This window comes from Oncorhynchus mykiss, chromosome 5 (genome assembly GCF_013265735.2).
Source record: "Oncorhynchus mykiss isolate Arlee chromosome 5, USDA_OmykA_1.1, whole genome shotgun sequence".
Classification (NCBI taxonomy): Eukaryota; Metazoa; Chordata; class Actinopteri; order Salmoniformes; family Salmonidae; genus Oncorhynchus; species Oncorhynchus mykiss.
Genome location: NC_048569.1, coordinates 31130432 through 31146117, shown reverse-complemented (window position 1 = coordinate 31146117; position 15686 = coordinate 31130432). Strand labels below are relative to the sequence as shown.

Here is a 15686-nt window from a genome sequence, read left to right as displayed (position 1 = left end):
TCACATTCTCTCTCTCACACACACACACACACACACACACACACACACACACACACACACACACACACACACACACAACTGTTGTTTGTGCCTTTCCATAAGGTTATGTTCTGGTGCTGGGAGGTGTGAACCCACTGAGATCTCATGGGACAGGGCACTGTGCTAGTGGTTGTGTCCAATGCTTCTAACACACTGTTAACCCACTGTCGCTGCAGATAAGGGACTAGGGGAGATAAGGAGGATGCTGGCTTGTATTGAGCTGTAAGTGAGAAGCAAACTTGGGCTTTCAGTGGAGAGAAAGACCCTCAGTCCCAGAAGTACCTTCAACAGTGTCCTAAGGAAAGGAAAGTATCATAAGTAAAGGAAATACGTCAAGGAAAAAGGGATTTTATTCTGAGAGCCTAGTGCTTTTGCTAGCTGTTACATCAGGTACTGTAATCTTTTATGTCCTCCATATTCTGCTAGCTGCAATAAGCTGTCCCTTACCTGCATCTCACAGGAGGCTGCTGAGGGGAGGACGGCTCATAATAATGGCCGGAACGGCGCAGATGGAACCATGTGTTTGAAATGTTTGTTACCATTGCACTTATTCCGCTCCAGTCATTAGAACGAGCCTGTTCTCCTCAATTTCAGGTGCCACTAACGTCCCGTGCTGCTTCTTCAATTCCTCCTTAAGCAACCATTTTCAGGGAGAAAGGAAATTATATTCCTGATTGTTTAACTTTTTTTATTATCTTTTTGTTTTTTGCTGAAAACGATTCTTAGCTTTGTGTTTTGGAAGGATTAAAAACCTGTACTGACTGTTGGTTTCAACAATTCCTAGCTGTAATATAATGGCACAGATAAAAAAGCAACATCATTATAAATGGACACCATGCATCTTTCCCTCTTCGGATGATATCTTTCTACAGAGACAGACAAGATTGCATTTAGAAGACAATAATCAATAGCCATTCAGAGGGTGTGTGTGTGTGTGTGTGTGTGTGTGTGTGTGTGTGTGTGTGTGTGTGTGTGTGTGTGTGTGTGTGTGTGTGTGTGTGTGTGTGTGTGTGTGTGTGTGTGTGTGTGTGTGTGTGAGAGAGAGAGAGAGAGGTCAGTATTTGTCGAACACACTAAAGAGACAAGCGATGTGTGTTTGATGGAGTGCGTCACAGGGCCTCTCTGGGCCTGTTTGGGATAGCATCTATGCCTCCCTGATAGAACAAAGAGAGCGCCCAGGGCCCATGCAATATGCATGGCCCTAGTTAACCTCCTATCATGCAGCCAGGCAGGGAGCCGCTCCTCAGTCAGGGCTTAAGTGGTTGCTGCTCTCCCGGCCCACCCTGTGTTTTTGTTTGCTGAGCTGAGGCCCGTGGATTAGCCTAGCGCACCATCAAATACCCAATGGGGAATTCTCAGTACATTTACTGCCGTAGCGTAGCATGCTTGCTAGCTGGCTAGCTCTTTGTATACAGCGTCTCACTATCATTAGATGAGCCATCTCATGGAGCCTTCCCAGGCTCACGGAACCCCTCGCTGGGGTTTCAACATGCCAAATTCGTACATTATGTGTTTAAGTGGACGTGAAGGAGTGAGCTGTTGGCTTTATGGCTACATCACTTCTTGTTTAAGAAGTGGGCATGAGTAAAGGACATGGTGCATAGGGTAGTGTGTTTTTCACCCCTTCTTTAAAGGGCAGAGGGCATACTCTACTGTGTTGTGTGTTTGGCCACTGTTGAACCTTTTCTCACGTACCAACAAACAGGTGTGATCATTCTACACTGGTCCCTGCAGCATACGCTCAAATTGGTTTGATTAGATCGCTTATTTCGAAAGTCCAGTTTTGATTAGCGCAACAGTCAGCATATGAGCTGGCCACACTGTTTTTTCACAAAATCATTTTGCGTGAATACAGTCCTTACAAAGTTATGTGACAAGTTTATTTTTGGATGCAATGTTCAGGCATTCACAGAACTAGCAACAGCATATACAATCATCCAAACCGGAAAATATAAGCTACATTAGACCTATCGCTAACTGAGGAAATATTGGCATAACACAAGCGGTCAGATTTAGTTAACTCTCGGCTGACAGAAACCACAATATTAATTACCTAATAGCAATTACTATTTATAATTCATCACATCATGGGTAAGCTCAACATTGTTCAACATTGACATAATTGAGTAAAACACTTTCTAAAAATCACAAGTAATCCTACGATGGGTAGTTTGCTCGCACCGCCATGTTTGTTTTTCGCATCAACCAAAGATAATAACAGGAGACAAGATGATTTTGGTTTGTTTGAAGTATTTATGTTGAAGCGGGTGTCGTCTGCAATCATTCACTTCCCTTCATTCACTTCCGGAAGTTTACCCGAAAGATGAGTGAACCATTTGGTCAGACAGACGTGACACCCAGAATGCATTGTATAATGTCAACAAACGTGGCACCACACATAGCTGGCAAATAGTTTAGGATTAGCTCATTATAATCAGTGAAACCATCAAAAAAGTATATTACACACATCTAAACTACAGGACTGTTTTGCTAGCAGACTGGAATATGTTCAGGGATTCTTCCGATGGCATTGAGGAGTACACCACATCAGTCACTGGCTTTATCAATAAGTACATCGACTCACGGTGACTGTACATACATACCCCAACCAGAAGCCATGGATTACAGGAAACATTCATGCTGAGCTAAAGGGTAGAGCTGCCGCATTCAAGGAGCGGGACTCTAAATCGGAAGCTTATAAGAAATACCGCTATGCCATCCGACGAACCATCAAACAGGCAAAGTGTCAATACAGGACAGGACAAAGATTGAATTGTACTACACCGACTTGCAAACTATTACAGACTACAAAGGGAAGCACAGACGAGAGATGCCCAGTGACACGAGTATACCAGATTAGCTAAATAACTTACATGCTCGCTTCGAGGCAAGTAACAGTGAAACATGCATGAGAGCATCAGCTGTTCCTGATGACTGTGTGATCACTCTCTCCGCAGCCAATGTGTAAGACCTTTAAACAGGTCAACATACACAAGACCGCTGGGCCAGACTGATTACAAGGACGTGTGCACCGAGCATGCGTTGACCAACTGGCAAGTGTTTTCACTTACATTTTCAACCACTCCCTGTCTGAGTCTAATACCAACATGTTTCAAGCAGGCCACCATGGTCCCCGTGCCCAAGAACACTAAGGTAACCTGCATAAATGACTATCAACCTGTAGCACTCACGTCTGTAGCCAAAAGGAACACCTACGTGAGAATGCTATTCATTGACTACAGCTCAGCATTCAACACCATAGTGCCCTCAAAGCTCATCACTAAGCTAAGAACCCTGGGACTAAACACCTCCCTCGGCAACTGGATTCTGGACTTCCTGATGGGCTGCCTCCCAGGTGGTTGGTGTAGGTAACAACACATCCGCCCCGCTGATCCTCAACATGGGGGCCCCTCAGGGGTGGGTGCTCAGTCCCCTCCTGTACTCCCTGTTCACTCATGACTGCACGGCCAGGCACGATTCCAACACCATCATGAAGTTTGCTGACACAATTACCGACAACGATGAGACAGCCTATATGGAGAAGGTCAGAGACATGACTGTGTGGTGCAAGGACAACAACCTCTCCCTCAATGTGATCAAGACAAAGGAGATGATTGTGGACTGCAGGAAAAGGAGGACCGAGCATGCCTCCATTCTCATCGACGGGGCTGTAGTGGAACAGGTTGAGAGCTTCAAGTTCCTTGGCGTCCACATCACCAACAAACTAACATGGTCTAAGCACACCAAGATAGTCATGAAGAGGCCACAACAAAAGTCTATTCTCCCTCAGGAGACTGAAAAGATTTGGCATGGGTCCTCAGATCCTCAAAAGGTTTTACAGCTGCACCATCAAGAGCATCCTGACGGGTTACATCACTGCCTGGTATGGCAACTGCTCGGCCTCCGACTGCAAGGCACTACAGAGGGTAGTGCGTACGGCCCAGAACATTACTGCGACCAAGCTTCCTGCCATCCAGGACCTTTATACCAGGTAAGTGTCAGAGGAAACCCCCAAATTTGTCAAATACTCCAGCCACCCTTATCATAGACTGTTCTCTCTGCTACTGCACGGCAAGTGGTACCGGAGCACCAAGTCTAGGTCTAAGAGTCTTCTAAACAGCTTCTACCCCCCAAGCCATAAGACTCCTGAACACCTAATCAAATGGCTACCCAGACTATTTGCATTGCCCCCCACTTTGCTGCTACTCTCTGTTATTATCTATGCATAGCCACTTACCTACATGTACACCGGTGTCCCCCACACATTGACACATTGACCCCCTGTATATATCCCCGCTATTGTTATTTACTGCTGCTCTTTAATTATTTGTTATTCTTATCTCTTACTTTTTTAGGGATTTTCTTAAAACTGCCTTGTTGGTTAATAGGGATCCGCCCCTTTTTAAAATGTTTTCCTAAAATGACATACCCAAACACTTTGAAGGCTGTGGAAATATGAATGCAATGTAGGATAATTTAACACAATAGATCTGGTAAAAGATAATATAAAGAAAAAAACTTTATTTTGTATATTTTTTTTGCATCATCCTCTTTGAAATGCAAGAGAAAGGCCATAATGTATTATTCCAGCCCAGTTGCAATTTAGATTTTGGCCACTAGAAGGCAGCAGTGTATGTACAAAGTTTTAGACTGATCCAATGAAACATTGTATTTCTGTTCAAAATGTTGTATCAAGACTGCCCAAATGTGCCTAATTAATAACTTTTCATTTTTAAAACTGTGTACTCTTCTCAAATTATAGCGTGGTATTATTTAATTGTAATAGCTACTGTAAATTGGACAGTGCAGTTAGATTAACAAGAATTTAAGCTTTCTGCCAATACCAGATATGTCTATGTCCTGGGAAATTGTCTTGTTACTTACAACCTCATGCTAATCGCATTACCCTATGTTAGCTCAACCGTCCCGTGGACGGGACACCGACCCCGAAGAAGTTTGGCTTGTAAGTAAGTGTTTCACTGTAAGGTTGTATTGTTGTATTTGGAGCGTGCCAAATAATATTTGATTTTATATGAGCCGAAGTGCATTGGTACCCAGGCGCTAATGCATCTCTCTCCTCACTGAATGAATGTCATCAATGGGTGAATGGGCGAAAGGTGCCAGATAGAAACAGATAATTGTGCATGAGACTTCACAATTTAATTTGAATGAATTGAATGATGAGGAGGTGGGTGAAGGGGGGGATTGAATTTCAATGATCTGAATGATGAGGGTAAGGAGGATGATTGTATTTAGGACAATAGTGTAATGAGAGAGCAGGTTCTACAGCTAACGCAAAGAGACAAATTGCCAGCATACTCTACAGTTCTCTTTGTTTATGTGACATGCAGATGTTGTAGCACATCAGAGATTTTACTGTCGCTCATCCACACAGAAAAATAAACAGTACATGGGACATGTCTATGGATGAACTCAAAGCATTTATTGCACTCTTGTATGTCTGTGGGGCATACGGCAGAAAGAGTATGGATTTGGAGTCATTTAAGTATCCAGAAGCGCCTCCTACTCTCCCTCTTCCCCACGCACCACAGCTTCAACTCAGGAAAAGACGACACAATGTCAAGTCGGCAGGTGCACACCGAACAAGGCCAAAGAAAACTGTACAGTGGAATCGATTTGTTTGTGTGGCTTGCTCACGCAAAGCCCCGAAGCTGTGTGCTGACTGTGGACCCAAAGCATAAAGAGAAGACGTGATTAATTCATGCATAAGGGCACAATACAGGGACCGATACAATCAACAAATTACTGTTTTTATTTCTTGCCATGGATATATTTCTACAATTATTTCTTCATGCAATTGATCCGTTACAATTGTTGATGCGCTGGCGCTTTTGTTTAGGAATAAAGCAAATCATTTCACCTGACTGGTTATATTCTTATTACACTTTTCGTTTCTGCTTTGTCAGAAGCTGTAACTGTTTTAACTACTAACACTATTACTAATCAAATCTACAAATAAAGTTGATCAAATGGATTACACTGTCATTTTTTATTGTAAGGGAAACGAAAATAGGCTTATGTTTTTCTCGAGGACTTTGTAGAATGATACAAAATTATACAAAACACCCTTTCTACCTAAAGAAAACACTATTGTTAGATTTTGAAATTGATATAGCTCCACAAATATTTATTCATGCAATTCATCCTTTACCATTGTTTATGCAATATTTATCAAGCCTTGGTGCTTATGTTTGCACACCTTGTGGGTTGATATGCATCTGATGTGTATGCTGAAGGAGGCGCCCGGCAACATTCTCTAGTGGCTACTTATAGGCTGAAAGGCCAGGCAGTTTTAGTGTTATGAGAAAATGTATTGTATTAAAGTCATGATCACATTCTGATGATGTTTTAGCACATCTAACTGGAAAACATAGAGCAAAGCAAGATATGATTTGTTTTTAATTAATATCATAACGCACATATTAAATCATTTTCATGCAATGAAACTGTAAAATGTGTTTTAAAAGTACTTTTAAAGGACAATGGTATCCTGGTTCATATTATATAATACGTCCAATACTTTCAAACCAATAAGACACTTAGAAACCAATAAGACAGTTCATAGTCTTGTCTTATTGAGGAAGCAAATTACAATGTCAGCTTATACAAACTAACTGAACCATACACATGAATGTAACAGTGTTTCCATTGTTCTACAAGTATGGAAACATAATATCCAACTTCATCATAACTTCAAATTCTCACGCTATTTGACTTTTATTCTACAACTTTTTATTTTAGCACTCCATTTTATAGTCTCATTGGCATTCCCTGAGCGTCCCCGGCAAAGTGATGTATGATAATAATTCATGATGTGAGCACACCTGAGAGACAGACTGACAGAGTGGGGGAGGTTGAGAAATGACCCTGTCTGTGGAGTGGGCTATACCGCTGTGAGCCGGGTCACATCCATCTCCGATCTCCCTCTCTGTCGCTTACTTTGGGCTGCTCCGCTCCTGTACACACTGCACTGGAGTAAATAGCCCTTGTCCAGACGTATCATCGTTCCTCCGAGGGACTCTCAGGTCTACATATCTCACTTTAATTGAACTCTTGATGCATTGTGAACCATCAGGGAACAGCACACTGCTTGGTAATTGAGGCGCTAGATAAATAGTCGCTTCCTTCTGTGTTTTTTTAGTGATCGTTTTATGATTTTTTTGGTGCCGAGGAAACAACGGAAATAGTATTCTCTCTCATTTTTTGTCTCTGTGGCACAAATGGGGCAGAACATGTTTAGATGGGTCATACAAGTCCCCCGGGGTTTGGGGATTTTCTGCCTAGTAGAAGAAAAGTAGAAATGTGCCTGGGCCACACTGCAATCCACACTTGCTCCATCTCATATTGATTTTCAAAGGGGGGCTATGCAAACCATGCCATTACCCATTGTAAACTGGAGTGCTCTATTTTGAAAGATTAACTGGATAGATGCTTGTCCAACTTTTCTCATCTGTAGTCCTTTGTGCTTTGCCTCTTACAGCAGCCTGATTCAGCGGTGATACACACTTTGAAAAAAGGGCAAAGCTTCTGAGGTACTTTCTTTTTCAGCCGTGAATTATACAACTGCTTCTTCATGCCAAACTTGACAACATTCAAAGACGGTTATTTTTTCAGAGGTTGAACTAGGATGACTGAAGTGTTCGACAGAGCGGCGAGGGGAAGACCATTGAATAAGGCCCACTAATCTGCTGTGACTAGGCTTTGCAATTTACATTGTAACTGCCCAGATGTATACCATTGAATTCCAAATCTTTTGCACGTTTAAAGCCCTCAGTCATAGCCAGGAAACAAACGAAAGTTGAGGAAACTACTGAGCAAAGTGTTTTCATTGACCTGCTCTCATTCAAATGTGTTTGTTTGCTTTTATCTTCCCTGTTTGCATCTACGACATCTGTTTCTCACGCTTTGTATCCACCCTTTTGAAATGTGAAAACTTTTAACACATCTCACATCTCATTGCTTTGTCCCCCTCCAGCCTTTGACCCCAAGCAGGAGACGGTCGAGGCATTGATGCAGCGGTTTAAGGAGAGTTTCCGTCCTAACACGACCATGGAGATCGCCCACTTTCAACACGTCACACACAGCTCCTCCACAGGACGCAAGAGAGGCCCAAGCCACACCAGAGGTAAGACAACAGCTCATTAGTCACTGTTCTATTCAGTATGGACACCTTTTATCAATGCACAGAGAGCATATATCTGTCAAGTTTGACATCCAGTATGTATTCAGTGGGACAACAGTTAATGAGTCACTATTCTGTTCAAATGCAAGAGCAGCATAATTGGCTACATATACAGTTCAAGCACATGTTGAGGATATTTTGGCTTGTCAGGGTTAATGTCACATGCATGACTTCAGACCTTCTCAGGAATATAAATTCAGATCTTGGCCGTTGCTGTGCACTCAGACCTTCTTTTAATCATGGATGGGTATTTTACGGTCATGTATGATTAAAACAGGTTTGAGTGCACAGCAACAGCCAAGATCTGAATGTATGTTCCTGAGAAGGTCTGAAGTCATGCATGTGACATTAACCCTGACAAGCCAAAGGATCCTCAACATATGACCGTAGAAGACCCATCCATGCCATTGACATGACACCCTACTGGAAGAGACTGACTGGCCACTGTGGAAATGTGAGACATTAACCTTGGACAGCTAGCCTCTTGCTCTTGACTACATACCCTATCACCCTCACACCACCTTCTCTACACTCCGTGGCCAGTTTATTAGGCACAACCATCTAGTACTGGGTCGGACCCTGCTATGCCTCCAGAACAGCCTGAATTCTACGGGGCATGGAAATGTTGCTCAATTGGTATCAAGGGACCTAAAGTGTGCCAGAAAAACATTTGCCACACCATTACACCACCGCCACCAGCCTGTACCGTTGACACCAGGAACCGGGATTCGTTGGACCAGGCAATGTTTTTCCACTTCTCAATTGTCCAGTGTTGGTGATCACGTGCCCACTGGAGTAGATTCTTCTTGTTTTTAGCTGATAGAATTTGAACCTGGTGTGGTCATCTGTTGCAGTAGCCCATCCGTGACAAAGATCAACGAGTTGTGTGCTGTGCGATATCGTTCTGCACACCAATGTTTGTGGGCAACATGTTAGCTTGCTTGATTCTTGCTATTCTCCCTGCAGCTGACTGGATGTGTTTTGTTTGTTGCACTATTCTCAGTAAATCCTAGACACTGTTGTGCATGAAAAACCCAGGAGGCCAGCCATTTCTGAGATAATGGAACCAGTGCACCTGGAACCGACAGTCATGCTCAGAGTTGCTTTGGTCACTAGTTTTTCCCATCCTAACGTTCAATTGAACAGTAACTGAATGCCTCGATGCCTGTCTGCCTGATTTATATAGCAAGCCACGGCCATGGCCTACTGTCTGTAAGAGCGAACCATTTTCGTGAACTGAGTGTATATGCTAAGTGGTATACTTTAATGTAACATATGACACAGAGCCTAGTTGTGAGATACTGTAAGGCAGGCCCTAAACATTGGCTATGGGGTTGCTATAACCAATATAGCTAAGAGGAAGTCTGTCTTTGTGTTGAAAAAAATATATTTTGTTTTCCTTTACAGCTTTAACTATCAAGTTAGAAGTAATTTTGTCATTAAGAGACCCTGAGCGAATAGCCCAGGAATTAGCTTAGCTTTGTTAGCAAATGTCGGCTCTGTGGAATCAAATCCTTTCATTGGATCCAGCTCTCAAATGTTCAAATCCTAGAGCGTCTCAGTGCAAGTCACTCGCAGGAGATTTCCTCTGTGACTCAGAGAGGAAATCAACTTTTTTCAAGACCTTTAATTACAGCTGAAAGTGTGTTTTGCAGCACAAAGAGGAAGCCAGTCCAGGATAACAAACATGCTAATGGGACTAGTGCTTTTACGGAAGGGAAACTCAATTAGCCAAGAGAGGGAAAGGGGAGTTCGGCGGCTAGGCCCGGAGATTAGGCCTCGTGAGGAAATGAATTTGCAGTCAAATTATAGGTCCGATGGAGAAGGCGGGAACTGGGAATGTGCGAGGCGAGAGGGAGGCTGGGAAGTACTTTTCTATTTAATTTTGGCTGGCTTGACAGCATTTTATGCCGTGAATTAGTTCCCTTTTCTGCCGTCTCTCCCCGTCTCCCCGAGCCCCACTGTACATTTGCATGTTTTACATTGATGCCAGTTTTTAAGTAGATTAAGCGTGAGAGCAGCTGTGAGGTTTTCTCTCCTTTTCCCCGTCATTGTTGCTGCTGATGACTTTTGCATTGTAATGAGGGGCCATGGCGGAGACAGGCCCTTTGGCACAGTGGCACCGAGTCCATGCTGCGTGGGGGTGTCTCAGTGACACCATACAGGAAAGAGGGACAGGACACCATCTGTGCACTTTATTAAGAGTCTTCCTAACGTGTGACACTAAATACATTCCTTACATTTAGATTGTTGGGAGAACTGAAGAGAAACAGTTCTAGTTGTGGGATCCTTTCCTTCACATAGTATTGTTCCTGTTCTTGTTTACGTGTAAGCTTGTGTTTGAGAAAGAATACAGAGTAAGAGTGATGCCCCTCGAATATTCAGAATTAGCCCAGTAAGGTCATCATCACTATGCCTGGAATGCAAATACCAATGAAGGGATAGAGGGGAGAGAGAGAGATGGAAAGAGGGCGAGAGAGAGTGACCCCACTTCAGCACCAAGGACTGAGTCCAGTGTGAGTGAGAACTATACTGAATAAAAATATAAACGCAACAATTTCACAGATTTGACAGAGTTATAGTTTATATAAGGAAATCAGTAAATTTAAATAATTAAATGAGGCTCTAATCTATCGATTTTACATTCCCGGGTCAGGGGTGCAGCCATGGGTTGGCCTGGGAGGGTATAGGCCCACTCACTTGACAGGCAGGCCCACCCACTGGGGAGCTAGGCCCAGCCAATCAGTGTGAATTTTTCCCCACAAAAGGGCTTTATTACAGACAGAAATACTCCTCAGCACCCACACCCCACCCCCACTCAGACAATCCCACCGGCGAAGAAGCAGGATGTGGAGTTCATGGGCAGGCATGGTTACACATGGTCTGCGGTTGTGAGGCCGGTTAGACGTACTGCCAAATTCTGTAAAACGACATTGGATATGGTAGAGAAATTAACATTCAGTTCTCTGGCAAAAGATCTGGTGGACATTCCTTCAGACAGAATGCCAATTGCACGCTCCCTCAACTTGAGACATCTGTGGTATTGTGTTGTGTGACAAAACTGCACATTTTAAAGTGTCCTTTTATTGCCCCCAGCACAAGGTGCACCTGTGTAATGATGCTGTTTAATCAGCTTCTTGATATGCCACACCTGTCAAGTGTATTATCTTGGCAAAGCAGAAATGCTGAACACATTTATGCACAACATTTAAGAGAAATAAGCATTTTTGGCAAAAAGAAAATGTCAGATTTTTCTTTTCAGCTCATGAAACATGGGACCAACACTTTACATGTTGTGTTTATATTTTTGTTCAGTGTAGTTGTATTGGTAAAGTTTCTTCAGAGCAAAGGGCCAGTTGAAGTGTTGTTTGGTTTAGTGAAAGACTAATAAGACTCCACCGTCAAAGGAGAGCTGACCTTGGTGCTGAAGTGAAGAAGCACTTTCTCCACTTCTCTCTCTCCTTTTCTATTTTATTAATTCAATTATATTCAAGGGGGCTTCATTGGCATGGGAAATATATGTTTACATTTCCAAAGCAATTTAAAATATGATCTACTTGTCAAACATTCACACACGCACGCACGCATATGGACATCAACACACAGAGACACAAATCTCTCTCTTCAAGTTCATATTTTCTGATTCTATTTCATTGTTTCTTGTCTTTCTTTCACTGTGCAGTGTTTGAGTGCTCCAAGACTGGGCTAATTAACATTCTGCCCAAGCCACAATTTAGAGACACTCTTTGAAGTCTCTTCGCAGTTGCGTTTAGTCTCATTGAGTTTCTGTAATCTTTCCCGATTTGCATACACCTTTGTGCACCGTGTTTCCCTCTCTGAAGCTAATACTGTTTGATGTGTTTCTTATAAGCTGTGCAAGTGTTTGATGTGTTAGAACTCATCTTTGGCCCACTATGATAACCTGACCTTGTGGTTATTATCCCTCTTATCTGATATTAATTGATGCTTGGAAGTTACACATAAAAGTGTTCTGTGTTTGTGTCTCTTCACCCGTTATAGAGAGTGTAAGGAGACAGAGTGCATTTGGCTGAATTTGCAAAGCCTGTTACTTGAGAGAGTGAGAGAGAGATAAATAAATAAATGCTAGAGTGTGTTTGATTCAGGGAGTGTTGATGGCTGGTGAATCCATTCTGTGCTTGGCTGCACTTTCAGCACCCTTCAATCTTCCCTCTAGACAATACACAGTGATTACAGCTCTGGGCCCGAAGCCGTAGGTTCTCTATGACGGGCCAGCCCGCTGATCTACCGCCAGACACAACAGTGTGTGTATGTGCATGTGTGTGTGCATACTCCTGTCCAGACTATTAAATCAATGGACTCATACTTCACTGGAAGTCGGGGAATGTGTTCCTAGCCATCAATGTAATTACCACACTCTGACACTGACTTGTTCTCCAGACCAGACTAACAGGATTTTTACTCATCATATGTCATGTCTCTTGTACTGTATGTCTGCCTGACTGCATAGCCCTACAGCAGTTATTCCTGTACCATATCCTCTGTCTCGCTGGATCTTCAATGGAAGTGTTGATGAGCTAACAGGAATAGGATTTGTTTGACACTTACTGGTGTTAGGAGTGAAACATCCATTTTAGACGGGGCCCTAAGAATCCAAGGTGTCCCCAGCCTCACTGTGAGTTGCACAGGGTGTGTGGGGGCCATAGGGGAGATGCAATAATGACCCAAGATGGAGGAATGAAACCCCATGTGGCAGGTGTTAATAGCCCAAGGTGCCATCGTGCTAAGGGCTCTGGATTTGCGCCCCCATGGCGGCCAGTCATCAGTCATACCTTTTGGGATCGCATTTACCAAAGTGCTCTCTCCCTGTTCCCACCATTTACCGATTACACCCGGAGTGCTGCAAGTGCCATTTATATGGTCGTTAGCCTAAACGATCCATTAATCAAAATGGAAGAAACGTCCAGGTGAGATGGGGGTAGGGAAGAAGACCACGTAGGTGGGAGTGCTGCAACCAGACTGACCATTAAACCTCCACCTGTTCCAATGTTTTTCCCTAGCCCATGTCACAGCAATAATGCGGACATGGATTCAGGCTGTAAAATGTGTCAGTGTGCTTTTATTGTGATGCCCTCAGCAATATCTTTGTGGCACATCAATTTTTAGAAAAGTCTTGTTTTGAAAGCCTTCAGGATCCCGAAAACTCTGAGATTATTGAATCTGTTTGATTGTTATACTGTACTGTGCTGCCACCTGTTTGCCAGTTTCAAAACGAGATGGAGGTGAGCCACAGGCAGACAGAAACAGAAAGGGTCTGATAGAGGGCAGAGACAGACAACGATAGATACTGAGACAGATACAGAGAAACAAGTGACAGAAAGAAAGACTTGATTCACACATACACATGGATATACCTTGGACCGAAAGTAGATTCTCTGAGATCAGTGCAGTGTGAATGAGGAGAGAGGGGCTCCCGCCTGGGGCCTCTAGGGTTGATCAGGGATCAGTGGAGCCACTGCAGTGTTGTTGCTTCCTGATATGCACTTGGCTGCCTGGGGCCCTACAGCGTGGGCAACTGATGCTCCCGATACTCTCTCGCCACGCTTGGACCACCTAATCAGCCCACGATAATGCCTGCCAAGACCAGACTGCACCCAACAGCCAGTTAGAATGAAGCATTGTGGAATATAATACAGTGCTGTTGCCCACACACATTCATTTAGCTATAATGTAGGGTGTTCACTCTAGAATGTAGGGAAATACGGGGCAAATTCAAAAGGGCCCTACTAAATTAATGTGTAAACCTAGTTTTCTTTGCCCTATGTTACTTTGAACCACATTCAACTAATCATTAGATTGTTCTCCACAATATTATAACCTTAAAGGGATACTTTGTAATTTTGTCAATGAGAACCTTTATATTCCTCCCCCGAGTCAGATAAACTTGTGAATACTATTTTTATGTCTATGTGTCCAGTATGAAGGAAGATAGAGGTAGTTTCCCGAGCCAATGCTAATTAGCGTTAGCACAATGATTGGAAGTCTATGGGTATCTGCTAGCATGTACTTAACAGTGTTGATTAAATAAGAACATTAGTTTGATGTGTCCATTGCTACTGTAGTTTAAACTGCCCAGCTCTTGGTTGTATCTCTTCTATTTTTCAGTGTTGGGAGGTGGTAACATTTGGAGGTGTTTCTGCGGTTTGGACCAATCAAAATCAACTTGATAACCTCGTCATTTTCATCACCAGATCCGTGGCTTTCTATTCCTCTAAGCTTGTCAATCGACGTTGAGAGGGGCTGTTTCACTGGCGATTTAAAGGGAAAGACTGAAAATACACCATGAAAACAGGAACAGATTGTCTTCGGGGAGGCTAGATATTGAAATTCAGTCTGTTAGCTTTGTAAATAAAAAAATATATAGACCAATTATGTTTGGTATTCCGTGGATTTCATAAAAAAAAAAAAAACGTTATCACACAGGAACCTGCAGCCACTAGCTAACTTGTCGGTTGACGATGGAAGTTAGTGCCGTTCTGCCCGCGGAGCAGTGGAGGAGTTGTATTGAACATGGCCATAATGATATTCTATTCACTCAAATCATGCTACATTCTCTGACTAAATACTTGTGAACCATATATGGAGACAGAGTTTGGACTATTGTTATTTTGATGCAATTCTCTATTGAATTAATATATTTTTAGGAGAAATACCCATGGAGACTAGGAGAAGTACCCATGGAGACTAGGAGAATTACCCTTGGAGACTAGGAGAAGTACCCATGGAGACTAGGACAAGTACCCATGGTGACTAGGAGAAGTACCCTTGGAGACTAGGAGAAGTACCCATGGAGACTAGGACAAGTACCCATGGAGACTAGGAGAAGTACCCATGGAGACTAGGAGAAGTACCCATGGAGACTAGGAGAAGTACCCATGGAGACTAGGAGAAGTACCCATGGAGACTAGGAGAAGTACCCATGGAGACTAGGAGAAGTACCCATGGAGACTAGGAGAAGTACCCATGGAGACTAGGATAAATACCCATGGAGACAAGGAGAAATACCCTTGGAGACTAAGAGAAGTACCCTTGGAGACTAGGAGAAATACCCATGGAGACAAGGAGAAATACCCTTGGAGACTAGGATAAGTACTCATGGAGACTAGGATAAGTACCCTTGGAGACTAGGAGAAGTACCCATGGAGACAAGGAGAAATACCCTTGGAGACTAGGATAAGTACCCTTGGAGACTAGGAGAAGTACCCATGGAGACTAGGACAAGTACCCATGGAGACTAGAAGAAGTACCCATGGAGACTAGGAGAAGTACCCATGGAGACTAGGAGAAGTACCCATGGAGACTAGGAGAAGTACCCATGGAGACTAGGAGAAGTACCCATGGAGACTAGGAGAAGTACCCATGGAGACTAGGAGAAGTACCCATGGAGACTAGGAGAAGTACCCAT

General features: G+C 43.3%; 1 protein-coding gene across 1 annotated transcript in view; it reads left to right on the top strand.

The window, feature by feature from the left end:
* Window positions 1-15686, top strand: part of LOC110523598 (astrotactin-2-like) — a 430658-nt gene that overhangs the window by 140082 nt on the left and 274890 nt on the right. Inside the window, exon 4 of the mRNA XM_036977273.1 lies at window positions 8036-8185. Coding sequence (XP_036833168.1) covers window positions 8036-8185 — 150 coding nt within the window. The remainder of the gene's footprint in view (window positions 1-8035; window positions 8186-15686) is intronic.